This window comes from Tupaia chinensis, unplaced genomic scaffold, assembly GCF_000334495.1.
Source record: "Tupaia chinensis unplaced genomic scaffold, TupChi_1.0 Scaffold000362_1, whole genome shotgun sequence".
Taxonomy (NCBI): Eukaryota; Metazoa; Chordata; class Mammalia; order Scandentia; family Tupaiidae; genus Tupaia; species Tupaia belangeri.
In genome coordinates, this window is record NW_006159859.1 from 4,052,611 (window position 1) to 4,079,593 (window position 26,983).

Genomic DNA, 26,983 nt, shown 5'->3' on the forward strand with positions numbered 1-26,983 from the left:
GAAATATTCAGTAACTTAACCAAAGGCCAGAGCTAGAACCAGCAGAGACCGCATTCAAGTCTAGGCCTGCCCCCCTGCCCGGCCTGTTCTTTCCACTGCATTGCGTCGCCATGTCCCCTAGAAGTCTACTTTAGTCTCCGGGGGATGCGTTGAATGTGCAATTGTTTCTATTTGTGGGCACCGGAGGGAGGATTTATGCTCTCCCCACCCAGAAGTGCTACCATACAGAGTGAGGGCTCCACTCTCCGACAACCAAACTCTAATAGCTGAGCAAGGATCTGCATGTTGCCATGCTAAGAGACCATAAAGGGACAGTGACAAAGCAAGCTTAATCAAGGAAGACTTCATGGAGGAGGTGCGTCTCCCATGCCGAAACCAGTGAGACAAAGGAAGGAAGCGGTATTACCTTTAGAGTGCACTGTAAAACATTTAGTTATAATTTCCTCTTCCTCAACTCCCTGTACTGATTAATAATTACATTAAAATAAAAGCTGGTGCTTCTTTTTAAAGAGTAGTACTGGCTCCAAAGTGATAAAACTAAATTTAATGTTATGCATAATGTAAGAGATGTCCAGTATTAGAAATATGTAAATCCCATCCTCTTACAATAGCTAGTTTTGTCTAGGATTTTTCCAAATTCTGGTCCATTCTGTGTCAAATGCTCCCTAAACACAAAGAAATGAGAAGGTAATGTAATCACATACAAGCCCCAACTACTCTTCTTTTGTTGAAGAGAGATTTTTGCCATAGGGAATATGAACTTGCCGGAGAGACAGAGAGACAGAAAGCAAGAAATCACCCCCCGGGGGCGATGGCCACATAGCAATCCCTTCTCCTCCATTCTCCTCTTGGGAGTTTGGGCACATGTGTACACACACCTGAATTGAGTTTGAAGCCACTGGGTCCGGGATTTGAACCACAATAGACTACATGGGAGTTCAACAACATAACCATTACATCATCCACTGGTCCCTGGTATGAGTTTTAAGCCACCAGGTTCAGGATTTGAACTGCAGTCAGTGACATGGGATCCAGCAACGTAACCACTACATCATCTACTGGTCCCACAAGCTCTAACTACTATTTTGTTTTGTTTTTGTTTTTGTAGAGAGGATTTAGCTATAGTGTGTGTGTGCTTGCCAGAGAGAGAGAGAGAGAGAAAGAGAGAGAGAAGCAGGGAGACAGAAAGTGAGAAATCATCCCCAGGGGGGATGGCCACACAGCAATCCCTTCTCCTCTATTCGCCTCTTGGGATTTTGGGCACAGGTGCACACACACCTGACTGGGGCACAGGGGCCCACACCCCTGACATGAGTTTGAAGCCACTGGGTCCACAATTGACTACATGGGAGTCCAGCAACAAAATTATTATGTAATTATCCGCTGGTCCCCAGCATGAGTTTTAAGCCACCAGGTCCAGGACTTGAACTGCAGTCAATGACAAGGAAGTCCAGCGATGTAACCACTATATTATCTGCTGGTCCCACAAGCCCTAACTACACCACTTTTTTTTTTTTTGTAGCGAGGATGTAGCTATAGAGTGTGTATGCTTGCAAGAGAGAGAGAAGCAGGGAGACAAAAAGTGAGAAATCACACGCACACACACACACACACACACACACACACCCTCAGGGGATGGCCATGCCACAGTCCCTTCTCCTCCATTCTCCTCTCAGGATTTTGGGCACTCACACACATGTACCTGACTTGAGTTTTAGGCTGCCGGGTCCAGGACTCAAACTGTGATTGACTATGTGGGAATCCAGGGACGTCATCATTACACTATCTGTTGGTCTAGCCCTACCTACTCTTAACTACTCTTTTCATTCCCCTCTGCTCTTAAAATAGCTTTATTATAACCATGGAAAAGTTCCCCTTGCTTCTTTTAGACTTGTTTCTTTGTTACACCTTTCTAATAAGATGTTTTACTTACGTGGTAAAAGCAGCATTAACTTTAGCCCCAAGGTAGTAAGAATACAGTATGAACATGCCAATCATAAAGGCAAGAAACACCATAATAAAAAGGACCATGAACTTGAAAATGTCCTTCACAGTCCTTCCAAGAGAGATCTGCAAGGGGCCGAAGCTCTCGTTTGCCGGGAGGATGTATGCGATTCGTGAGAAGCTGAGCACGACAGCTATGGCGTAAAGACCTTCGGATATGATCTGAGGGTCGGAAGGGAGCCATTTATCTCTAGCTAGAAAAAAAGAAAGAAAGAGATTAAAATCAAATGAAGAGAGTGTTTTGATTCATTACTAACTATGCAAAGTAACACCTTAACTAGGATCTATCTTATAGGTAGGTGGTTCTCTCAGTTGGAACTACTATAAATTGAACTACTTGTTCAAGCAGTATTTTCATGTTAAACCAGAAACAGAAAGTCTCCATTATTTTAAATGAAGGAAACACTATTATAAATCTACTAAGCTAGTAGTCAACAGGTGGTGTGGTGGTTAAGGCGTTAGACGCCCACATGGTTGACCATGGTTTGAGCCCAGACCTGGAGGCTTGCTTTCTCAATTTCTCTCTCTCTCTCATTAGCACACGTGCCCTAAACCAAACTAAAGAAGAAGAAGAATGATAAATAAATTTAAATAAATAAGTCTCTGTTTTTTTGAGAGAGAGAGAGATTTTTGCTATAGAGTGTGTGCACTCACTGGAGAGACAGGGAGACAGAAAGTGAGACATCACCCCCCTCCCCCCCAAGGGCAATGGCTATGCTGAAATCCTTTCTCCTGGTGGGATTTTAGGCATGCACACTCATGCACCTGGCATGAGTTTTAAGCTGCTGGGTCCGGGATTCAAATCGCAGTCGACTACATGGGAGTCCAGCAATTTAACCATTACTCCATCTGCTGGTCCCAAGTAAATGAATCTAAAAAAAAGAAGGAACTGATGAGTGTTTTAAGAATTGGATATCCATGGATGCCTTGTAGGCAAAATGATTAAAAAAAAAAAAAAAAAGATACTAAGTTGACTTCACATTGAGCAGAAACAGAACAAAATACAAACGACAAAGAAAAGGTTAAAACACTTAATGTGAACCGGACCAGGACGACAAAACAGCTCACTGGAACGATTTGTCCTGTCGGTTATCAGATTATTGACCTGTTGTTTTATCATCCCGCAGGCACAGCTGGAGAGAAACTCCTTTTTCATATCTTATGAGAAATCAGCTCATCTAACATTTTACGCAAGTAAAATGTCACATGGCGAGGACCGGGAATGTCACTGAATCACAAAGGTGCCACGATGTGACCTCTGAGCAATATAACTGGTTCCTGAAAAATGCCAAATGCCACCAAAGTGCAAAATATTGGATAAGGATTCTGAGCGAGTCCTGTAGTGCTGTGATGGGGCACCATGCAGAGAAAGCCGGATCCCACATGGTTAAATGGGGTTTGAATCCTGGTCTCAGCAGCAGCCTGGGAGAAGAAAGGAGGGAGAAGTGGATACAGCAGAGATCAGATTCAGCTCGGATGGAGAGCTGAAGGAAGAAAGGGTAAGCCTCTCTCTGGCTGGGCTATCTGTTCTACCATGAATGAAGGAAACAATATTGCATATGAGAACCCCTCACAACCATTTCAAAATCACTGGTGAAGTGCACAACAAACCCATTTCCTTTGTAGGTCAGTGAAACACTCTGTGGTTAACTTGTTACCTTAGTGGGAACTGGGTCAGTCCCCCTAAAGAGGCATACATTGTAGCCATTTGCAATAATAATAAAAAGGAATGATTTGGGGATGTTTACTAGGTGTCAGACACCTCTGTCAAATGGTGGGTGGATTTAAAGTTATTATTCCATTTAGAGATGTAGAATCCAGAGCATTAAAAGACTAAAAACATGGGAGCAGGAGATGGCGTAATGGTTACATCACTGGACTCCCATGTAATAGACTGCAGTTTGAGTCCCGGACCTGGTGGCTTAAAACACAAAATCCTGAGAGGAGAATGGAAGAGAAGGGATTGGGGCATGACCATCCCCCCTGAGGGATGACTTCTGGCTTTCTGTCTCTGCCTCTCTCTCTCCAGGAAGCACAAGTGCCCTATAATAAAAATCTCTCTTTAAAAAAAAAAAAAGATTAAAAACTTGATCAAAACTATTATATAGGGAACCAGCAGTTAGCGTAATGGCTATGTTGCTGGACTCCCACATAGTTGACCGCGGTTCGCGTCCCGGACCCGGTGGCTTAAACTCACATCAGGCGCTTGTGCGTGTGTGCCCAAGATCCCGAGAGGAGAATGGAGGAGAAGGGATTGTGGTGTGACCATCCCCCTCTGGGGGTGGTGATTTCTCACTTTCTGTCTCTATGTCTCTCTCTGTCTGGTGAGCGCACGTGCCCTAGAGCGAAAACCTCTCCAAAAAAAAAAGGGGCGCACGTGCCCCAGAGCGAAAAACCCTCAAAAAAAAAAAAAAAAAAAAGAAAAGAAAATTATACATTATAGGAAGTAGGGAAGGCTGAAATTACAAATCCCCTCCAGGTAATAGTTGTTAAATAAATAATATGAATACATTTATAAATAAATGAATAAATTTAAACAAGTTATCAAAATAGTCACAATGTATATCACACAAAAATATGATCTAAGTTCATTCTTTCATTATAAATGGTGATCATTTGCTCATTGGCATGGGTCTCCCTGGTAGGTATCTAAAGCTCTTTTCTTATTGAAAATAACAGCTAATAGTGTTCAGATTTCATAGTCTGGAATTTACATTCCTGTTTTGAACTGGAGCCCAACCTTCTTCGATAATGCTAATTAACACACAGCTTGTACTCACCACTACATATGCCCTAATTACACTGATAAAGATTTATTTTTCACACCCTGAACACATTCCCACTCTGTTCAGTAGTCTCCTTACCTGTAAAACAGAAGGTTAGATCATTTCTAAAGTCTTTTCCAGCTTTAATTTTTTTACAACTAGATGGAAATTTGCTAATTGCAGCTCAATTTAGCCTCCAGAGAAGGGAGGCTGATGTTACTAACATTGCTTTGTGCTGGGCAGGAAGGTACTGAGGTCTCCCCACACCTCATGTGACAGAGAAGCAGGTGTGAACCCCATTCCACGTCACGTGAAAAAGCACATCTTCCCCCACATTTTTACCAGTTTTCCAGAGCTCACATTCTTTTTTTTTTTTTTTTTTGAGAGATTTTCACTGTAGGGCGCGTGCGCTCGCCAGACAGACAGAGAGACATAGAGACAGAAAGCGAGAAATCACCCCCCAGGGGGGATGGTCACGCCACAATCCCTTCTCCTCCATTCTCCTCTCGGGATCTTGGGCACACACGCACACGCGCCCGGTGTGAGTTTTAAGCCACCGGGTCCGGGACACGAACCGCGGTCGACTACGTGGGAGTCCAGCGACATAGCCATTACGCTAACTGCTGGTTCCCCAGAGCTCACATTCTCACACTGGGTTAGTGTCTACTTCCTGCCTCTGGAGCATTTTTGCTCTCACTTCACTTACAGAGCAGTTAATCTCATCATCCCTTATTCTCAGGGACCCACCACTGATATCAAGCAGTTTATCAAGCTACTCCCCCCCTAGATTAAGACCGTCTCCTTTTCCTGGAGTACTTCTATTACTAGGCTTAAAGATGATCTTTCCCACCTTGCAACAGCTTCCTTTCATAGACGTAAGAGCGGAGGCACAGAGAAGCAATTTATGTTGAACGAGGTCACACAGCAAGGGAGTCATAGCCTTGATGTGAATCCAGCTTTGCAGAGCTCCAAAGCTCCACTGCCCGTACACATTCCATACGCCTCTCCTCATACTGGCCTTTCCTCCAAAATGTGGTTCCCATCCCGGTCCCGGAGCCCACAGCTACCCACGTACCGTACGTGAAATACTGGATCTCTGGCGGGAGCGTAACTTCGCTGAGGTCGCTCTCCTGGACGTAACTGTCCACGTACTGTTGTGCTTTCGTGGCCTGGAGGAAAGCGAGGAATCTGGCCGTGAAAGCGGCAATGAAGATGGAGAGCATCCCGAAGTCGAGCACATTCCATAACTGCAAAATGTACTCCCTAGGTCCTTCCAGCCAGAGCTCCTTACACTCGGACCACATCATTCCTGTCGCAACAAACATGGCAGGCAAGACGTGATTGTATAGCTCGGACTGCACAGCCGCTATGGCGCCCCCTTCAGGACACAGCTAACAAAGGCCCTGGATGTAGAGCCAGCACGCAGCGTCCCAATGCGGCAACTGCCTGCATGGTTACCAAGGCCCTGGGCAGAGTTCAACGGGAAAGATGCTTCCATTAAAGGGATGCTTCGCCTGCCAAGTCAGAGTTTGGAGAAACACATTCTACCTGTGGCATCAGAAATATCACTATTCATGGGGTGGGGTAGAAAGGAGGGAAGAAAATAAGTCAGGTGGAATTCTGTTCTAGGCTGGCCCTGCAGTACAGTGGTTAAGTGCTGTGCACAGAAAACCAGATCCTTCATGGCCAACCATGGCTCAGATCTCCCTCTGGTGGCTTAAAAAGGGCTTAAAGGGAACCAGCAGTTAGCGTAATGGCTATGTCGCTGGACTCCCACGTAGTCGACGGAGGTTCGCGTCCCAGACCTGGTGGCTTAAACTCACGCCAGGCGCGTGTGCGTGTGTGCCCAAGATCCCGAGAGGAGAATGGAGGAGAAGGGATTACGGTGTGACCATCCCCCCTGGGGGGGTGATTTCTCCCTTTTTGTCTCTATGTCTCTCTCTGTCTGTCTGGCGAGTGCACACGCCCTATAGCGAAACCTCTCAAAAAAAAAAAAATAGGGCTTAAAAAAATATGCCCAGTGCATGCTCATGCATGCCCCAAATCCCAACAGGATTGAGAAATGGAGAAAAAGAGATTGCAGTATGACCATGGGAAGGGTGCCCCCTCTCTTTCTCTCTGTCTCTTGTTTATGCACCCACACTTTGTCATTAAAAAGAAAAAAAGGCAATATAAAAGTTCCTTAGTCATTAGCTAATGGCCACTGGGTTATTCCACAAGTGTTTCAGTTGAATAATTGATCACCACAAGGAGTCGTATTTAAAAATTTCCATTTTGTTCATTAAGTGAAGTTGGATTTATTTATTTGTTTTTCGTTTTTTTTTTTTTTTTGAGTTGGATTTCTGAAACATGATATGTCTGCAATCAGGCTCCTGCTACTCCTAAGAAATTCTATTTATCATTAAACGATATCTTTACCTTTTAGCATTATCTAGCTACCAAAGTATTCAACACTGGCTATTTAACTTATCTTACCATGGTGAGGTTGCTATTCAAAAAAGTACAATGACATTTTTCAAAGGAAAGGATGATCATTTATATAATTTTTTAGTAGAAATTAAGGTACCAAAAAGCTTACCAAGAACCCAGACCATGATGAGCATTTCGGTCCATGTGAACTGGGTAGTTTTTACCCTGAAGATCTGCTTGGGGTAGTCGATGACAGTGATGTTCGGCAGCGTGGTGATGCCTTTGAACCTGTCCAAGGCATTGAACACAAGCAGGCCCAGGAAGATGATGAAGGAAGTAGCGTGCACCACGAACTTCATGAAAGGGCTTCGCAGGATTCTCCCCAGCTGTGATATTGATATGACAAACCAAAGCATGAGAAAAATTCTGCTTTAGAAAATCTGGCTTCCAGGGCCAGCAGGTGGTATGATAGTTAAGACGCTGGACTCCCACACGGCCAACCGCATTTCAAGTCCTGGGCCTGGCAGCTTGAAAATCAGGCCAGGCGCATGTGTGTGCATGCATGCCCACAATTTCAAGACGAGAATGGAGGAGAAGGGACTGTGGCATGGACATGCCCCTTGGGGGATGATTTCTCACTTCCTCTCTCTCTGTCTCTGTGTGTCTCTCTCCAGTAAGTGCACACATATTATGGGGGGAAAATCTTTTTTAAAAAGTACATGAAATGAGAATCCTAAACATTCTGCTTTTGCTTCTGAAGAGCTACCCATAGTGACAACTGTTCCTTTTAAGGGGTACTTCTTCTAAAAGTAATTTAACAAGTCCTCAAAACTCATTGTTTATCAATATTCAGTTTGTCCTCAGATATACCACACTCACAGATGCACTTCCAGTAACCAGAGGACATGTACTGACTTTTGCTGTCTTTTCTACATGAAAGACTAGGCCACATCAAGGTTTTCACAGTCCAGGAAAAGAAACCTCAAACCTGTCCTAAGTAATTACTGCTAAGAGAGTGAGATGTTATGAGTTTGTAGAGCCATATCACACATTAAAAGCCCCTTGCAGATTGAAAAAGGTACTACTATCACTACATTAGCAAATTTAAATTCTAATTGCTAAATAGTCCAAAGTCAAGTTGTATCTTATATGATATTAAAAAAAGTCGAAAGTATTAGAATCAAGGTAAAGAGTTTATCTGTTACTACCAGACTAAGGAGAGGGCAATACACTATAATTAAAACCCCTAAGTAGGTTAACTTAATTAAAAGTCATCTCTGGGTTTTGAAAACCACATACAAGCACTTCGAAAGTTCAGTTTATAATTATTTTAAGGTGACTCCTTAAAAATCCCCCGTGAAACCATGTCCTTAAAAGTCCCATGTCCTAGTACAAATGAAAAACAATTCCTCCTGTCCCAAGGGCTTTCACAGTCCAAGGATTAGGTACATTTGGTAGATTTATCAAATACGTCCTCTATTCTACACATTCAGACGCTGTTTTTCAGCTCAGTCTGTGACCTGAAAAAGTACCGAGGTTCCCATTTAAAAGATGAACTTTAAACAAATGTTTTTGTACGTCCAGAACTTTAACTTGATATCAACAAATGACCAAAGAATGTCATGTGATTCTGGGACTGGACATGAGTGTATGCAGACAAACGTGGCATTTTCCATATGAGAGACAGAACAATAATCAACAACACGTTTGCACTTCAGTCTGCTCTTCCACAGCTGTAGAGGGGGCACATCTGGGGTAGCTTAGCCACAGCACAGAGACATTTCCTGGGAGTTGCCAGTTTATTTCTCCTGAAGGCTGATCTTTTTTTTTTTTAAAGAATTATTTTATTTAACTTTATATTAATTTGACCAGAGAAGGACAGAGTGAGTGAGAGAAACTGAGAAAGCAAGCTGCCAGGTCCAGGACTCAAACTGCGGTCAGCCATGTGACCTGGGGGTTAAGGCAGCTGGATCCTACATGGCCAACTGTTCAGGTGTTAGACCCAGAGTCTTAAGAAACATGCTGGGAGTGTGTGCATGCATGCCCAAAATTCCAACAGGAGAGAGAAATGGAGGAGAAAGGACCATAGCATAGCCATACCCCATAGGACTTGAGGGGGTGGGGCTCCCCCTCCCCCCTTCTCTCTTCAGTGAGGAATGCATCCTCTGGCAAATTTTAAAAAAGGGTTAGCAAGCAACGTGGTGGTTAAGGCACTGGATCCCAAACGGCCAACTCCATGATTTGAGTCTCAGACCCAGTGGCTTGAAAAAGACACAGAACACATATGCATGTATGCCCCAAATCCTGAGAGAAGAATGGAAGAGAAGGGATTGCAGTGTGACCATTCCCCCTGAGGAGGGATGATTTCTCACCTTCCTGTTCTGTCTCGAGCACACACACCCTATGGCAAAAAGCTAAAATAAATAAATAAATAAAAGCAACTTGCTTATCTTGCAAGTGTGAGCTACGTAGAAAGGATTTGCTGGGCTGCGTTTTCACTGTTGGGTAGGCAGTATACGTCTGCCTTAAAGGCGCATTCAGGAAATGGTCCAGTTCCCACATTTCCCTTCTCTCCTGGGCAGGTCTCACTGCACTGTCAGTTGCACTTTTACAAATGAAGAGTAGACCGAAAGATGCCGACTGTGAACCTGATACAATGTCTTAACTGATGAAGTTGCCCTAAAAGACAAACACTTGCAAATCCAAACTTTCTCATTCATTTTCTCTAGGAAGAGGAATTATTCGGGTGGGATATGATTTTTTTAATTGTATGCCCATTTTACTTACAGTTTTTAGTCTCTAGTGTCTGTGTATTTGAGGAACTTTAGTTTTCCATGATACAGAACAAAAGAACGGAGTCATCAAACTTGATCAAAATGACAAACTTTCTGCCTTAAACTGCACAAGGGCAACTTGACAAGGAGTGAGGTGGATAAATACTCGCATACACACATGGCGCCTGTGGAGGAGGCCTGTGCCCGGAGACCGCTAAGCCAGAGAGCTGATGGATTTCCAGGGTCATTTGTTAAGTGACCTTGACTCATTTTGCCTGAAACTGCCTCTGATTTAAACAAAACCGGGTTTTGGAATCTAACAACAGGATTAAAGGATCAGAATGGGCCCTTCTCACTGGAGTGGCCTTCATTAACCGTGAGCAGAGTCAGCACTCCTCCCCACATCTTGTCTGGGGGATCCCTGAGCTGACTTGAGTCTAACTGACAAGCTGAGAGGGGAATAAAGGCAGCAAACAAAACAATCTAAACAAGATGAAATAATCAAACATATCCCAATGCCCCAAACTCAAATTCTACATTTTTTAGAACCTTCTGAAGGAACATAGGGCTGGGGGAATGACACACGCTTTCTTTGAGACTTCGGCTACTGCCACTCTTCTCACCTGCCCTTACTCCATTCGACCTCCGATTTCTTCTGGCAGATTCCAATGAGTTGCTCCTTCTAGTTCCCGCCCGAGTTAGCTATTTCTTGGTGTTACTACAACAGACTACCTGTGCCTGTTCCTTCCACAGGGAGGCCCAGGAGAAGTTCTACTTACTCAACTGTCAACAGAGTCAGCCTAAGTGCACTTCACTCAAGCCACTTTTCCTCCTCTCTGCCTGCCTCGGGGATTCTACCTGAAGGGCCGAAGTATTTTACACCTGCAGATGTGATGTCTGCCCCAGCACCAAATCCTTCCTTCACCCACTATTTGAATGGATGGAGTCCTTACACGCAGCATCTGTGTTCCTGAGTTCATGAACATTTAGGGTAAAACTGCTAAGAATCTTAAGTACAAAGCTCCTCTCTTTGCATCCCGAGGGACACGGTACACCAACCACAGAGGAAACGGGTGTGGACAGCCAGTACCCTGCTGCATGGTGCGATCCAGTAGCCGATGGCGAGGAATGGAAGGCCCAAGGCCACGACCAGCACGACCAGACACTTGATGGCCACGGTCTGTTCCCGCAGGCCCGAGAGGTTCTCGTACCAGATGGTCAGGAGCTGCTGCTGGCAGTTGGGGTGAGCCACGAACTGTCGGTAGGGGGAAAGAGAAGGGATGGGGGAGAGAAAGAGATGAGAAGCAGAGAAGAGAGGGGGGTTACCATAGCATCCTTGGCAGTTCAACCCCTGAACGCACGTGCCTCCTAAAGATATTAAAGCATAGTTTCCCGGAAAACAGGCACTGGAGGTTCTGGTGATGTTCTCCCCTGCCTTCCCTCTATTTTTACTCAAAGTTGCTTTGGCCCTAGTGTAAGTAATGTGGAAACAAGAGGGCAGGCGTGTTTTGTCCTTCATTAGCGTTGTCTCTGATCGAAACCTTCCATAATGCAGATTCCTCTGTGAAATCTGGGTGACATCTGGCTTCTTTTGGGAATATGTGTCCCATCTTGCTGTCTGCCAGCTGGTTGCCTTCAGTTCAAAATGGAAAACGGAAATAAAAAGCTGTTTGGTTTATTACGACTAGAGCTGAAAAAGAAATGGTGGGGGACAGATGGTGAAGGACAGTGGGAACCTCCAAGCTTTGCAAGGCTGACCCACACAGGAGGGTTCTGAATGCACATCCAGAGGCCTCCCTGACCATGGCAGGCGCTCATGTGTCCATGACCCAGGGCTGGCCGAGACTGGGGGAGGATCCTGGTGTCAAGACCCCATTGACAGTGCCCTCTCTCTCTTGCTCATAGAATAAATTAATAAACTTAAACAAAGAAAAAAAGAAATGTTATTCGTCATGAGAAACCCCTAAGATGTTATAATGTATTTAATAAATGCATAATATGCCCTATGTGTATGTATAGCCTACTAACACAAATCCACAAAAGAGCTTGTGGGGGGGAGACAGTGACCCTGTGGGGAGACTGTGCTAGGTCTTCACTGGCACTGCTTCCAGAAATGGTCCCAAATGTCACTTCCTTCCAGTTTCAGGAGTCTGTCCTTTTTCTTTTTAAATTGCTCTCTCTATCACAAAAGGACACAAACACTTTTCACTAGCAGTTCTAACTCTAATCAGAAAAAATGAGCAAATGATAATTATGCCAGCCCTGCCATTTGATTTTTCCCCCTCCATTTGACTGTACAAAGTCACCTGACTACGCCACCCAGAGGGACTGGATTTCTTGGAGGCCCTCTCCTTACTCAGGTAGCAGAATATATTTGTTGTACCCCATGTAAATGTCCTTATGCCAAATGGTACCCATTTGTAGCTAAATAGGCCTTCCTTGTCACGGCCAGGTGTACTTTCTCCAAATGCAGAATTAAGCATCATTCAAAAGTCAGCTATGAGTGCCAGCATATTTTTAAAAAGTCACTTTTAGCAGGTCAGCTGGTGGCATGGTGGTTAAGGCAGCTGGATCCCACATGGCTGACTGCGCCATTAGAGCTGCAGCTTGGAAAACACACCGGGTGCGTGTGCACGTGTACCCAAAATCCAGAAAGGAGGACGAGATGGAGCAGAAGGAACTGTGGCATGACCAATCCCCATGGGGGTGCTTTCTCATTAAAAAAAAAAAAAAAAAGTCATTTGTAGTAACACAAAAATCAAGGTATCGCTGTCTTCTAAATAACAGAATAAACAATAATAATGAACCTGTTAGGAAGTACCCTTGAAATGTCTTGGGAACTCTGAGAGGCAAAGAGGGAAGCTACAGTTCCCATGTGACAAAGGGTTCATCTTTAATCAAGTTCTAGTGAACGCTTCTAGTGACTGTTAGGAACTTTAGGCAGATATTAATGCATAGTTTCCCGGAAAACAGGCACTGGAGGTTCTGGTGATGTTCTCCCCTGCCTTCCCTCTATTTTTACTCAAAGTTGCTTTGGCCCTAGTGTAAGTAATGTGGAAACAAGAGGGCAGGCGTGTTTTGTCCTTCATTAGCGTTGTCTCTGATCGAAACCTTCCATAATGCAGATTCCTCTGTGAAATCTGGGTGACATCTGGCTTCTTTTGGGAATATGTGTCCCATCTTGCTGTCTGCCAGCTGGTTGCCTTCAGTTCAAAATGGAAAACGGAAATAAAAAGCTGTTTGGTTTATTACGACTAGAGCTGAAAAAGAAATGGTGGGGGACAGATGGTGAAGGACAGTGGGAACCTCCAAGCTTTGCAAGGTTGACCCACACAGGAGGGTTCTGAATGCACATCCAGAGGCCTCCCTGACCATGGCAGGCGCTCATGTGTCCATGACCCAGGGCTGGCCGAGACTGGGGGAGGATCCTGGTGTCAAGACCCCATTGACAGTGCCCTCTCTCTCTTGCTCATAGAATAAATTAATAAACTTAAACAAAGAAAAAAAGAAATGTTATTCGTCATGAGAAACCCCTAAGATGTTATAATGTATTTAATAAATGCATAATATGCCCTATGTGTATGTATAGCCTACTAACACAAATCCACAAAAGAGCTTGTGGGGGGGAGACAGTGACCCTGTGGGGAGACTGTGCTAGGTCTTCACTGGCACTGCTTCCAGAAATGGTCCCAAATGTCACTTCCTTCCAGTTTCAGGAGTCTGTCCTTTTTCTTTTTAAATTGCTCTCTCTATCACAAAAGGACACAAACACTTTTCACTAGCAGTTCTAACTCTAATCAGAAAAAATGAGCAAATGATAATTATGCCAGCCCTGCCATTTGATTTTTCCCCCTCCATTTGACTGTACAAAGTCACCTGACTACGCCACCCAGAGGGACTGGATTTCTTGGAGGCCCTCTCCTTACTCAGGTAGCAGAATATATTTGTTGTACCCCATGTAAATGTCCTTATGCCAAATGGTACCCATTTGTAGCTAAATAGGCCTTCCTTGTCACGGCCAGGTGTACTTTCTCCAAATGCAGAATTAAGCATCATTCAAAAGTCAGCTATGAGTGCCAGCATATTTTTAAAAAGTCACTTTTAGCAGGTCAGCTGGTGGCATGGTGGTTAAGGCAGCTGGATCCCACATGGCTGACTGCGCCATTAGAGCTGCAGCTTGGAAAACACACCGGGTGCGTGTGCACGTGTACCCAAAATCCAGAAAGGAGGACGAGATGGAGCAGAAGGAACTGTGGCATGACCAATCCCCATGGGGGTGCTTTCTCATTAAAAAAAAAAAAAAAAGTCATTTGTAGTAACACAAAAATCAAGGTATCGCTGTCTTCTAAATAACAGAATAAACAATAATAATGAACCTGTTAGGAAGTACCCTTGAAATGTCTTGGGAACTCTGAGAGGCAAAGAGGGAAGCTACAGTTCCCATGTGACAAAGGGTTCATCTTTAATCAAGTTCTAGTGAACGCTTCTAGTGACTGTTAGGAACTTTAGGCAACTGCTCAGGTTTTGTGGCCATTTACCAACAGCTCACCTACAAGGAAATGAACACGTAACCACTTACTGCTGCAGAGCAGTCATCTTAATTACTTACACCAGCAATTTTAACTAAAACAAACAAACAAAAGTTGCAGAGCAGGACAGTGGCACAGCGGTAAAATGTGGTGCTTTGCAAGGCTGACCCATGTGGAAGGTTCCAGGCTCATGTCCGGAGACCTCCTTGAATATGCAAGTACATGCTTGCCCCTGATCTGAGGCTGGCCGAAGTTGGAGGTAGACTGCAGCATCAATGCCCTGTTGGGAGTGCTGTCTTTCTCTCTTGTTCTCAGTCTTGCTCATGGAAAAAATAAACTTTTTAAAAAGTCTCATTTCCGGGTAGGAAATGGAGACACAATTACCCTAGATCTTCCCCCTTCTCCTCCCTCCCATGTGTATCCCGCTTAGGAAGTGATCTGACGGTGGCTCCTGCAGTCCTAGCTGCTCCCCATGCAGGAGAACTCGAGGATCTGTTGACAGAGGTGGTGAGACTCCATTTACAAACTTTAGATTTGAAGTACTTAACTGCATTCTTTGTAGTCATAGTAGCTGGTAATGTTTAGAGGATTTAAATCCCTGTTGGGGGGGGTGCTGGCAGGTGGCATGTAAGGTGCAGGACTCCCACATGGCCTACCACGGTTCAAGTCCTAGACCTGGTGGCTTGCTTTCTCAGTCTCTTTCTCTGTCCCTCTCCAGTCAAATGAAAATAAATGAATACATGAAGTTAAATAAAATAATTTGTTTTAAAAAAATCACTGTTGGGACCAGCAGTTAGCGTAATGGCTATGTCGCTGGACTCCCACGTAGTCGACCATGGTTCGAGTCCTGGACCCGGTAGCTTAAACTCACGCCAGGCGCGTATGCGTGTGTGCCCAAGATCCCGAGAGGAGAATGGAGGAGAAGGGATTGCGGCGTGGCCATCTCCCCGGGGGGTGATTTCCTGCTTTCTGTCTCTCTGTCTCTCTGTCTCTCTCTGTCTGTCTGGCGAGCGTGCGCGCCCTAAAGCAAAAACCTCTCAAAAAAAAAAAAATCACTGTTGGGTTTTGGGCATGTACACACATGCACTCTGCATGTCTTTCAGGCCATCCTGGGCCAGGATTTGAGTTTCACAGTCAGCTGTGTGGCATCCAGCTGCCTTAACCACCAGGCCATGGAGACGGCCCTGGATCATTTCCTTTCTGCTTCATCTCTTCCTCTACCGTTCCTAAATTCCCCTCTCATTCATTCTTTACTTATCAAAATGTCTTAAGCCTCTCCTATGAGCGGGTTCAGAGTCAGCCATGTGGGTTGTAGCTCCCTTAACATCTAAGCTAAGAGGCTGGCCCTCTAGTCTCCTTCCTTGAGGTAGTAATACTCCACCATGTGGCATCTGTTGAGTCCTTTTAATCCACACAAATAGAATTTATTCCAATGATTTAAAATCCTAATGCACAGAGGAATTAAAAAATATATACAATAATAGCAAGGCCAAAAATAAAAAGTTAATCCCTCTAGGAGATGACTTTTGCTTTTTCCAATAACTTTGAAATAGGGCAGTGACATTTATCTCTCAACACTGTTTACCTCCTGAAAAGTGTCTCTTACACAGCCACACTCTTCAGAGCCAGCTGGATAAAATGTGTATGCTGTTTCTTAACATCAGTGGGCAGCAAATGGAAGTCATTACCAAACTAATGCCCTTGGGAACCAGCAGTTAGCGTAATGGCTATGTCGCTGGACTCCCACGTAGTCGACCGCGGTTTGTGTCCCGGACCCGGTAGCTTAAAACTCACGCCGGGCACGTGTGCGTGTGTGCCCAAGATCCCGAGAGGAGAATGGAGGAGAAGGGATTGTGGCGTGACCATCCCCCCTGGGGGGTGATTTCTCCCTTTCTGTCTCTATGTCTCTCTCTGTCTGTCTGGCGAGCACACGCGCCCTATAGCAAAAAAAAAAAAAAAAAAAAATCTCTCCAAAAAACAAAACAAAACAAAAAAACAAAAAAACAACTAATGAGCTTTTCTGATTTAAATCCAGGAATGCTTGACATAAGAAAAGCTCTCGATCTTTCGACAGAGCAAAACTATAGAAGCATTCAGAAGAAACAGGTGTTTTTCTCCTCTGAAAAATAACTAATATTGGAGGGGGGGTCTTCAAAAAGTTCATAAGAATTGTGTATTATTGGGACCCAGCAGTTGGCGTGGTCGTTGAAGCACTGGGCTTCCCACCTGGCAGACCATGGCTTGAGTCCCAGATCTGGCAGCTTGTTTTCTCACTCCAACCCCCCTCCCCGTGAACATATATGAAATAATAATAATAAATAGAATAAAATAAAACATTGTTTTTTAAAATTGTGTATTATGAAAAAACTGTGCATATATTTCAAAGTTTTTTTCATTAATTATATATATTTTTTGCACCAGAGGTCCTTACTGTTCTATGCTGTTCAAGAGAAAAGGGATCCAACGTTGTGACTACTGTTCAAATCTCTAGCCCGGTCAGTTTGAAACATGCTGGGCATGCCTGTGGAGACTTGATGGGCTGGAGGGCTGGAGGAAAGAGACCACGGTGTGACCACGTGTTGTGGAGACTGCTCCTCTCTCTCACACTCTTGTGTGTTCACACATGAGCTCCATCTTGAATAAAAAAATTTAAAAAAATATTTTCTGCACCAGAATGAACTCATACTTTAATTCCATTCCTCCATGAACTTTCTGAAGTCCTCTCAGAGGTGGTAAATGGCACCACCAGTCGGGGCACATTATGGGAAACAACTAATTCTAAACTTACAAAAAACGACTTCACACTATCTTTTCATCAAATCAGCCTTCACAAGAACTGTCTTCCTGTGACTATTTTTGAGCAAAAACATGGGAGGAATGCTGCTTTTATTTTTAATGACATCCTAAGAGCTATAATTTAAAAGAAAAATTTTTCTCTCTTTTTTCTTTTTTCTTTTTTTTTTTTTTTTAAGAGAGATTTTTGCTATAGGGCACATGCACTCATTGACTCACTGGAGAGACAGAAAGGCAGAAAGTGAGAAGTCCCCCCCACCCCCAAGGGGGATGGCCACACCACAATCCCTTCTCCTCCATTCTCTTCTTGGGATCTTGGCCATGCACATACACACCCCTCACATGAGTTTTAAGCCACCAGGCCTGAGACTTGAACCATGGTCAACTACAAGGGAGTCCAGCAATGTAACCATTACGCCATCTGTTGGTCCCAAAAGAAAATACTCTTATGAAAAAAAGTAGACAATTCAACTTCCTGTTAAAGTTCATTGAATTGTGAAATATAATCCCCAAACTTATATTTGTACAGGTTTTCTGGATTTTTGGACTCAGTGAGTGTAAAACGGTGTTGTTTCTTGGTACCAGAGCACAAACCAGGACAAAGGCTTTGTGGTGCGAGACTCAGGACCACGCTGGCCAGCACAGGCAACTGAGGAGTCCATACAATCACCACTCTCCCGTGGCATTTCTCATACTCCGAGCTTTCTGCACGCTTATCCTCAGTGGGTGATAGGCTTGGTTGAGTGTCTATGTTCACGCTGTCACTTGTCTCTTTGTTAGATGAATTATCCACAGTTAAACCTAATCTCCCTAATGGAGGGAGGAAGGACTCAGGAAATGTTCTCCTCCTCCTTCCTGAGAAGCCAGCACTTCAGACATGATGGCTACCACATTGTACTGGGTCATTAGGAAAGTCATGACGCATTGTTGCATAGAAAAACAGAAAAATATGTCATGACGTTCTCGATGACCTAATAGCGTATTTCTGGTCAAGAACTTCCTCACAAGAGAATAGCTCACTATGAGGTGGGTAGAACTTTAGTTATTCCTGTGGGGTTAGGAGAGAGTTGATGCTCAGCTTCCCATCCCAGAGCAGGATAGCGGTACAGTCAGAAGGAGAGCTCATCCCAGAGCAGGGTAGTGGTACAGTAAGGAGAGCCCATCCCAGAGCAGGACAGTGGTACGGTCAGAAGGAGAGCCCATCCCAGAGCAGGACAGTGGTACGGTCAGAAGGAGAGCCCATCCCAGAGCAGGATAGCAGTACAGTCAAAAGGAGAGCTCAAGACTTTGGGGACATGTGGTCCATTCTCCAACTCCTCTCTTTCCCTCTTCTTCTTTTCTTAATTCTCTATAGGGTGCATGCTGTCGCCACAGAGAGACAGAGAGAGAGGGGAAGTGAGAAATCCTCCCTCCCCCCTGGGGGATTGCAATTTCTTCTCCTCCCAAGTCTCCTCTTGGGATTTTGGGAGTACACACATGCGCCTAGCATGTCTCTCAAGCCACTGAGTCTGGGACAGTCTTTCACATAGGATCTGGCTGTGTTAACCACTGTACCACCAGCTGGCCCCACACTATTCTAGTTAGACAAAATTAGTGTTTTTGCTTGAAAGTTAATTTTCTGGGTTTTTTAAAAGAATTATTTATTTTTACTTATTCATTCATTTATTTTAATTTGACCAGAGACAAACACACAGAGGAAGAGAGAGGGAAACTGAGAAAGCAAGTCACCCAGTTCAGGACTTGAACCGTGGTTGGCCATGTGGGAGTACCCAGCGCCTTAATCACCATGCCACCTGCTGGCCCTTTGAAAGTTAATTTTCTTACTGCCATCTTTAAAAAATCAAATGTCATCCTCTGTCTTATTCCATTCTCTTTCTGTAGAATAATGTTGGTCTTGCTACAAACAGAAACAGTGTTTACCACCCTTCCAGTTTTATTAGTTACCTTGGAGACCCCTTAGAAATGATTCTAGAAAGAAAAATCTTCCAAATCCTCTTCCTGATAAAAAGGCCATTAAGTTTATGATGGCCCATTACAACAAGAGCATTGAGGATTATAACTTCTTATGCTTTGAAATTTTGCAAGAGGGAGAAATGATGTCTGTATATTATTGACAGCATACAGTCATTACTAGAGAGTTTGAATATTTTTAGATATGTTTATTAACCATTTGAATTTGTTTTCTTGTGCATTTCCTATTCAAGCTCCTTGTTTTTCTATGTGGCTCTGGTTGTTTTCCTTATAAATTTATTTGGGCTCTTTGGGTAGTAAGAATGTCAATACCTCAAAAGTTATAATTAGGACAGAAATTTTCTCACTTTGACCTTTCCTTTTTGTTTATGATCCTTCTGATGTACAGAGGATTTGAGTTCTATGTGGCCAAATTATACCTTTGCTGTGAGATATCTTGTACTGCTTTTATATTGGAAAGCCCTTTCCCAAACAAACATTAAAGTCATGTTCATTTAGCTCCTACTCTACCTTTTTTTTCCATAGGGCATGTGTACTTGTTAGAGACAGACAGAAAGAAGGAGAGTGAGAAATCATCCCCTGGGGGAATGGCCGTGCTGCAATCCCTTCTCTATTTTCCTCTTGGGACTTTGGGCACGCATGCACACGCACCTGGTGTGAATTTCCAACCGCTAGGTCTGGGACTTGAATCACAGTCAACCCTGTGAGAATCCAGTGCCCTACCATCACACCGCCTGTGGACCCCAAAGGAAGTTTTGAGTGGAAGAAAAAAAAAAGGAATTGGGGCTTTGGAGAGACTAGAGTTCTCATTTATAGAGCAAAGACGCCAGATTAAAATGATTAATATTCCTTTTATCGCATAAAATAAACCCAGAAATGCTTTCAAAGTCTCAAATCTTCCACTACCAAAGATTTTTTCCCCCTTTGGTTTCCTAGTGGTTGACTGTTAGCAAATTTATTATTAATGACAACTAGTACATTGTAACTTGCACACCAATTTATTTAAAACGAACATGCAGGCTGACGTGCACTCTGTAAGAATTTGGTTAACAGAAGCACATCTGCAGGGGCTGTCTCTGCTAATGTGATACTTTCAAAGCAATGCTAAAAAACCAGTGACAGCTGAAATCAATTCTCTCCTCTCAAGTGCCAAAGAGGAGAGATACATATTGCAATATCTATGAATATGTGCTCTAAAACAGTTTCCAAAAACCACTTTCTAAAGCTTAACTAACAATAATGTCCAGAGAGGTAAGTGTAGCTAATTTAATGCTCTAATTGATCATTTCCTTGAAAAGTTTATTTCACTTTAATCCTGACAGAGAATCTTCACATTTGACTTTTTAATTTTTTTTTTTTAAATTTTAGGTTTTTGCCATAGGGCACATGTGGTCACTGGAGACAGGGAGAGGGAAAATGAGAAATCAACCCCCAGGAGTTTGGCCATGCTGCAATCCCTTCTCCTCCATCTTCCTCTTGGGATTTTGGGCATGCTTGCACATGCACTTGGTATGATTTTCAAGCCACCCAGGACTCAGGACTTGAACCATCGTCGGCCATATGGAAGTTGAACACCTTAACCACTATACCACCTACTAGCCCCCCAGACAAAATTTTTTGAACACTACATGTGGAAGTTCTCTGCATTATGATAGAGCAGAGAGAGATGAGCTGAGAGAGAGAGAGAGATTTCCTCATGCTCACTTGCTGCTAGGGTGCAAACATTGGCCTAGGTTCCACTGGTCTGGTCAGAGATGTCTGGCAGGCCTGTGATTTGAAAGGGACCATAGAGATAGCAGGCAGGACTCAGAGAATCCTTTTTTTTTCTTTTAAAATTTGCCAGAAGGTGCCTCTACTCACCAGAAAGAGACAGAGAAAGAGCAAGAGAGAGAAAGTACTCCCAACCCCCATGGAGGATGTTCATGCTGTAGTCCCTTCTCCACTTCTACCTTTTTTGGGCATTTTGGGCACATAAGCACATATGCCTGGCACGTTTTTCAATTCATGGGTTCTGGGACTTGAACCAAGCATTCACACACATGGAATTCAGCCACCTTAACCACTATGCCCCTGGAGCATCCTTTCTACTGGTGCAGGGGCCAGCCATCTGCACAGAATTGTTCGGGCCATAGGACCTCCCTTATCCTGGTCTGTTCTGGGTTTGGCTCTGGGCGAGGTTTTTGGAGCACAACTTAGATAAGCATGTTTCTCCATCTCTCCTTATGATTCTGTGAGCATCCCGACACCCCTTACTGAATTTCTTCCTGCTTAGATGGGCCATGGTCTGCTACTGAGGGCTGGAGCTAGGCAGGGAACAGGAACTCTATCTTTGAGGACTAGACTTGCTCAAGAGTCACCATTCTGAGTATGGACTTCCATAATGGAGAAATGCCATTAGCTAATGCTTATTGAACAGGTGTCATGGACTACCCTGTGCTAATTACGGAACAGAGACTATTTCGTGTACTCTTCAAACAACTGAGTAACTAGGTACTCTTACTGTCCTCAATTTACTACAGAGAAGACTGAGGTTTTGATGGGTAGGTGGCTGGCCCATAGTCACATGAAGACATGTGGTAACATCAGGACTTGAACCCTTGCTGACTCCAGTGCCTGTCCTCTGACATAGCATGCCACATTGCAGGAAGGACAGAAGACTCAGCTGTACATAGATTAAACAGTTCATTAAGCCAGATGTATTTCTGATAATAGCTTACTTCTTTGTAATTTATCAGTTTCTTCTCTCCTTCTTTCCTTTTTTAAACTTTGCCAGAGGACATATGTGTTTGGCAGAGAGAGAAGAGAGAAAAAGCGCCCCAAATGAGAAATGGCCACGCCGCAATCCCTTCTCCTCTCTCTCTCCTTTCAGGATCCTGGGCGGACACGCACACACACACACACACACACACACACACACACACGTGTGTGGCATGTTCCCCATCTGCCAGGTCCAAGTCTCAAACTGCGGGTCAGCCTTAGGGGATCCAGCTACCTTAACCACTAGGCTACAGAGCTGGCCCTGTTCGTTTCTCCTAAACATTTCATAAGTTATTTAAAAGAGCTATTTCAAGTTAGCAAAAAGATAACATTTCTGCAGTCATCGGAGTAAGATGAAATCATAATTTTTATTTCTAGCACCTGCGTACCCAGCTCCATAGTTGTGTGACCTTAGACATGTCATTTAAGTTTGGTGAACCTTGGCTTCCTCATAGAACAGAAACCTATCTTATCTATTTTACAGGTAAAAGGAATACTAAAACAGGTTTGCCCCAAGGATTAACATTAAAATGTAATAAAGCCTTACAAAAATCTTTATGAAAAAGAGAAATGACATTGTCACTAATAGTTTACAGAGTGCTTTTTGCACATCTTAATTTATTTAAACCCCATCAACACTCTGAGCTAGATAAGAGATCCCTTCTTTTAGATGAAGAAATTGAAATGACTTACCCAAGGGCCCGCAATCTGTCAAAAGTAACTAGCTATTTATCTGGCTACTCTACCATGATTCTTTACTTAACTCTTTCATGAAAAGAAAAATCCTAATTATTAAAAAAAAAAAAAATCCTGGGATTATGGCATAGCTGATGTCACGTGCTTATTCTCACCTTTTTGACTTCGTACTTAATGGCGAGCTTGACTCGACTCAACGAGGCTTTGTGCCTGTGCACCTCCAGAGGATCCATGGCCTCCAGGTCTCCGTTCAGAATGGCTTCCACCTCCTCCGAGTCTCGGCAGAGGTCCAGCACCCCCACTACAAAGTCCTTGCATTGCATGGAGAGCTTCCGATAGTCGTTCTAAAACAAAAGTTTTTGTGGTTAATGTGAAGAATTTGCTCCAATTCAACCGGAAGTGTTTAGGGTTTCTGTGAATTAGAAAAAGGAATCCCTTCATCTGAGTAGGAAGCTGTGGCCTCTACCTACATGCAAGGCTTGTTAGAAACAGGCTAGGGACCAGCAGATGGCGTCAGGATTACATCGCGGGACTCCCACTGGCCAATAGGGTTTGAGTCTGGGACCACAGCTTAAAACTCTCACAGGTGTGCGCAGCGCGGTTCTCCCCTATAAGGGGTGATTTCTGGCCTTCTGTTTCTGTCTCTCCCCGAAGCGCACGTGCCCTATAGCAAAAGTCTCTGTTAAAAAAAAAAAAGATAGATAGAAAAGAAACAGACTGGTCCATTCTCTCAGCCAGGTTTCCTTCTATAACCTGCCTAGTCTTAAGAAACAACTCTGAGCCAGCAGGTGGTGTGACGCTTAAGGCACTGGATCCCACGTGAGCCACGTCTGGACCTGGTGGTTTCAAAAACACATTGGATGTATTTGCACATACCCAAAACCCCACGAGGGGGCGAAGAGAGGAGAAGGGATTGAGGTATGGTCAGCTCTCCTGGGGAGTGATTTCTCACTTTCCCTTCCGCTCTGTTTTTCTACAGCGAGCACGCAAGCCCTATAGTGGAACAAGAAAGAGAGAAAGAGAGAGAGAGAAGGAAGGAAAGAAGGAAGGAAAGAAAGGAAGGAAGAAAAAAAGAGAGGGAGAAAGAGAGAGAGAGACACCACCTTGATGGTCCCATGGGCTGGGGGCTGAGGGTGAGAGAAAATGAAGAGATATTGGTCAAAGGGTACAAAGGTTTGGTTAAATGGGAGGAATACCTTTTGGAGGTCTGTTGATAGTGTGATGTCTGTAATTATAACAATGTATTGCCTGCTTCAGAATTGCTCAGAGAGTACTTTTTTTTTTTTTTTGAAAGGTTTTTGCTAGGGGGCACATGCTCTCGCCAGAGAGACAGATAGATAGAAAGTAAGAAATCACCCCCCAGGGGGGATGGCCACGTTGCAGTCCCTTCTCCTCCATTCTCCTCTCAGGATCTTGGGCACGCTCGCACATGCCCAGCGTGAGTTTAAGACATCAGGTCCGGGACTCAAACCGTGGTCAGCTACATGGGAGTCCAGCGACATAGCCATTACACCAACTGCTGGTCCCAGAATTGCTCAGAGAGTACATTTTAAATGTCTGGCTACAAAAAATGCAAAATAAGTGAGATAATGGATATGTTAATTAACTTGACTGAATCATTCCACACTGTACACATCTATCAAATCATCACATGGTATCCTATAAATACATATAATTATTATGTGTCAATTAAATAAAAAAAACCATATATTTACTCCAACAACATGGTATGCCCATAAGTTGCTAGTTTGTATTAGTGATATTGGCTAAACGCAAATGTCAAAAGACCACAGGATCAAAAAGCATTTTATCTTTTTTGTACAAACAACAGTTTTTTTCAAACCAATATAAGACCATTCCTGTAATGGAAGTTTTTCTAAAAGGGCAATTTTTCTAAAATGGAAATTTGACAGTAAGAGTTGATTCTATATGAAAATAACATGTCCAATTTACCTTGTTGGAGACCTCACTTCTCAAGGTGTCAGTGGCAGACCAATAGTATCTGGGAATTTCCTTTTTTATTAAAGAATTTTTAAAAATGTAACTTTATTTATTTATTTTAATTTGACCAGAGATGAATAGTGATAGAGAGAGGGAAAGTGAGAAAGCAAACCACCAGATTTGGGACTTGAATCACAGTTGGCCATGTGGGAATCCAGCACCCTCAACCACCATACCACCTGCCAGCCCCACACCTGGGCATTTTCAGCTTATAAATGCAGACGCTCAGATCCTGCCCCAGATGTCCTGACTTAGAACTGAGGAAGGACCAGCAAGCTGTGTTTTAGCATGCTCTCCAGGTTAAACATGTTACCGTTTGAGAAGACCATTTACAGTGAATGTGAAGAGGCAAACAGAGCCCCACCCTGATAGAGAGGGGTCTTTCCTTGTTTGTCTGAAAGGGATATTATCATGCCCTGCAGAACTGGAAGGAGAGAAATGTCCGATTATATGTCATTGAATTCTCAAGGGTTACAGAATATCAATACCTGAGAGAAAAATTTCCAGGACACTGGAACTAACACCTTGCTAAAAATAATCTGTGAATCTTTCATTTCATTTGCATATTTATATAACGCCACGGGCGGGTATAAAGAAGTCAGTTGGTAGCGTTCCCTATTACCTTCTGAATGAAGCTCTATTTCTGGCTCATTGGTTCCAGTTGAGAGGCCAATGACCATCTCTTGGGAAAGTGTCTCACATTTGGAAACTCCAGTTCCACTTTTATGACTTTCATTAAAATTCTAGCCCACTAGGAAAGTTAACTAGGTAATCATTTAATTTGGTACGCTTGAGGAATGTAGAAGTCCTGATTTCAATGTGTTCTGAGACACTGCTTATGTCCACATAACTAAGTATTACACAAATATGCCAAGTATCACTCACGTGGAAGAACTTCTGGCCTTCCAAAAGTCACACTGTAAAAAAAGACATGAAGGGGCCAGCAGATGTAGTGGTTACATCTCTGGACTCCCACATGAGTGACCACAGTTCAAGTCCCAGACCCAGTGGCTTGAAAATCATGCCAAGTATGTGTACACATGTGCCTAAGATCCCAAGAGGAGAATGGAGGAGAAGCAACTGTGGCATGACCATCTTCCTAGGGGTGATTTTTCACCTTTTCTCTCACTGTCTCTGTCTCCCTCTGCTGAGCACACATACGTTATGGCCAAAAGCTCTATAAAAAAAAAAGACATGAAGAATTCCAATTTTCTGCTTTAAATAATTAATTTGATTTGATGGTCACCAACTAAAATAAACAAGAAGAGAAGAGACTAAAGGCCACACCGATTGGAATAGTTTCCATTTCAGATAGCAGGAATTCAGATAAAGATCAGTTACAGTTAATCCTTTTCCCCTCTTAAGGGAACGGATAACATGAATAAAACTTCAGCCTTTGGTTTCCATTCAAGCTGGTAGCATGCAACTGATAAAATTAATACAACGTTCAGCCTCTGGTTTCTATGCAGACTGTCAGCTAAATATCCATCTGCCTCCATTCCTGAAAGACTAATGAAATATTAGTCTTTATTATAGCATCTAGAATACGTATTACATCCATGCCTGCTTCCATATAAAGCTCCTTCTGCCTTTTATTTTTCAGAGGTTTTAGCCTTAGGGCATGTACACTTGCCAGAGAGAGACAGAGAGAAACAGAGAGAGGGACGGTGAGACATCATCCCCTGCGGGATGGCCACGCCACAATCCTTCTCCTCCATTCTCGTCCTAGGGTCTTGGGCACACACGTACATGCACCTAGTGTGAGTTTCAAGTCACTGGGTCCAGGGCTTGAAATGTGATCGACCTCATGGGAGTCCAGCGATGTAACTGCTATGCCATCTGCTGGTCCCAAAGCCCCCCTTTTAATACAGGTCGTTTTTTTTTTTTTAAAGAATTATTTATTTTTAATTCTATTCTTTCATTTATTTATTTTAATTTGACCAGAGAGAGACACACAGAGAGAAGGGGGGAGAAACAGCAAGAAAGCAAGCCACCAGGTCTAGGACTCGAACCGTGGTCGACCATGTGGGAGTATCCAGCACCTTAACCACCATGCCACTTGCTGGTCCCAAAACAGGTTTTTTTAAGATAAAATTTCCTCATGTTATTTTGCAGTTCAGACTGTTCTGTAAGATTTGGTACAACATGGGATGACCATTTCTCTATTGAACATATATAAAAGAAGCTACTTGCTAGGTTTTGAAGAAAATGTAGTACCTGTTTGTGTGATGATACCTAAACAATGATTCACCGTTGAGAACTAGCATCTGTAAAACATTCAGTT

At 43.6% G+C, this 26,983-nt stretch overlaps 1 protein-coding gene across 1 annotated transcript in view; it reads right to left on the reverse strand.

Moving 5' to 3' along the window:
- TRPC3 (transient receptor potential cation channel subfamily C member 3) overlaps positions 1 to 26,983 on the reverse strand; it is a 66,744-nt gene that overhangs the window by 19,220 nt on the left and 20,541 nt on the right. Inside the window, exons 3-7 of the mRNA XM_006172408.3 lie at positions 22,854 to 23,042; positions 11,043 to 11,207; positions 7,348 to 7,564; positions 5,845 to 6,078; positions 1,934 to 2,198 (exon numbers count right to left, since the gene is read on the reverse strand). Of these exons, the coding sequence (XP_006172470.2) occupies positions 1,934 to 2,198; positions 5,845 to 6,078; positions 7,348 to 7,564; positions 11,043 to 11,207; positions 22,854 to 23,042 (1,070 nt within the window). The remainder of the gene's footprint in view (positions 1 to 1,933; positions 2,199 to 5,844; positions 6,079 to 7,347; positions 7,565 to 11,042; positions 11,208 to 22,853; positions 23,043 to 26,983) is intronic.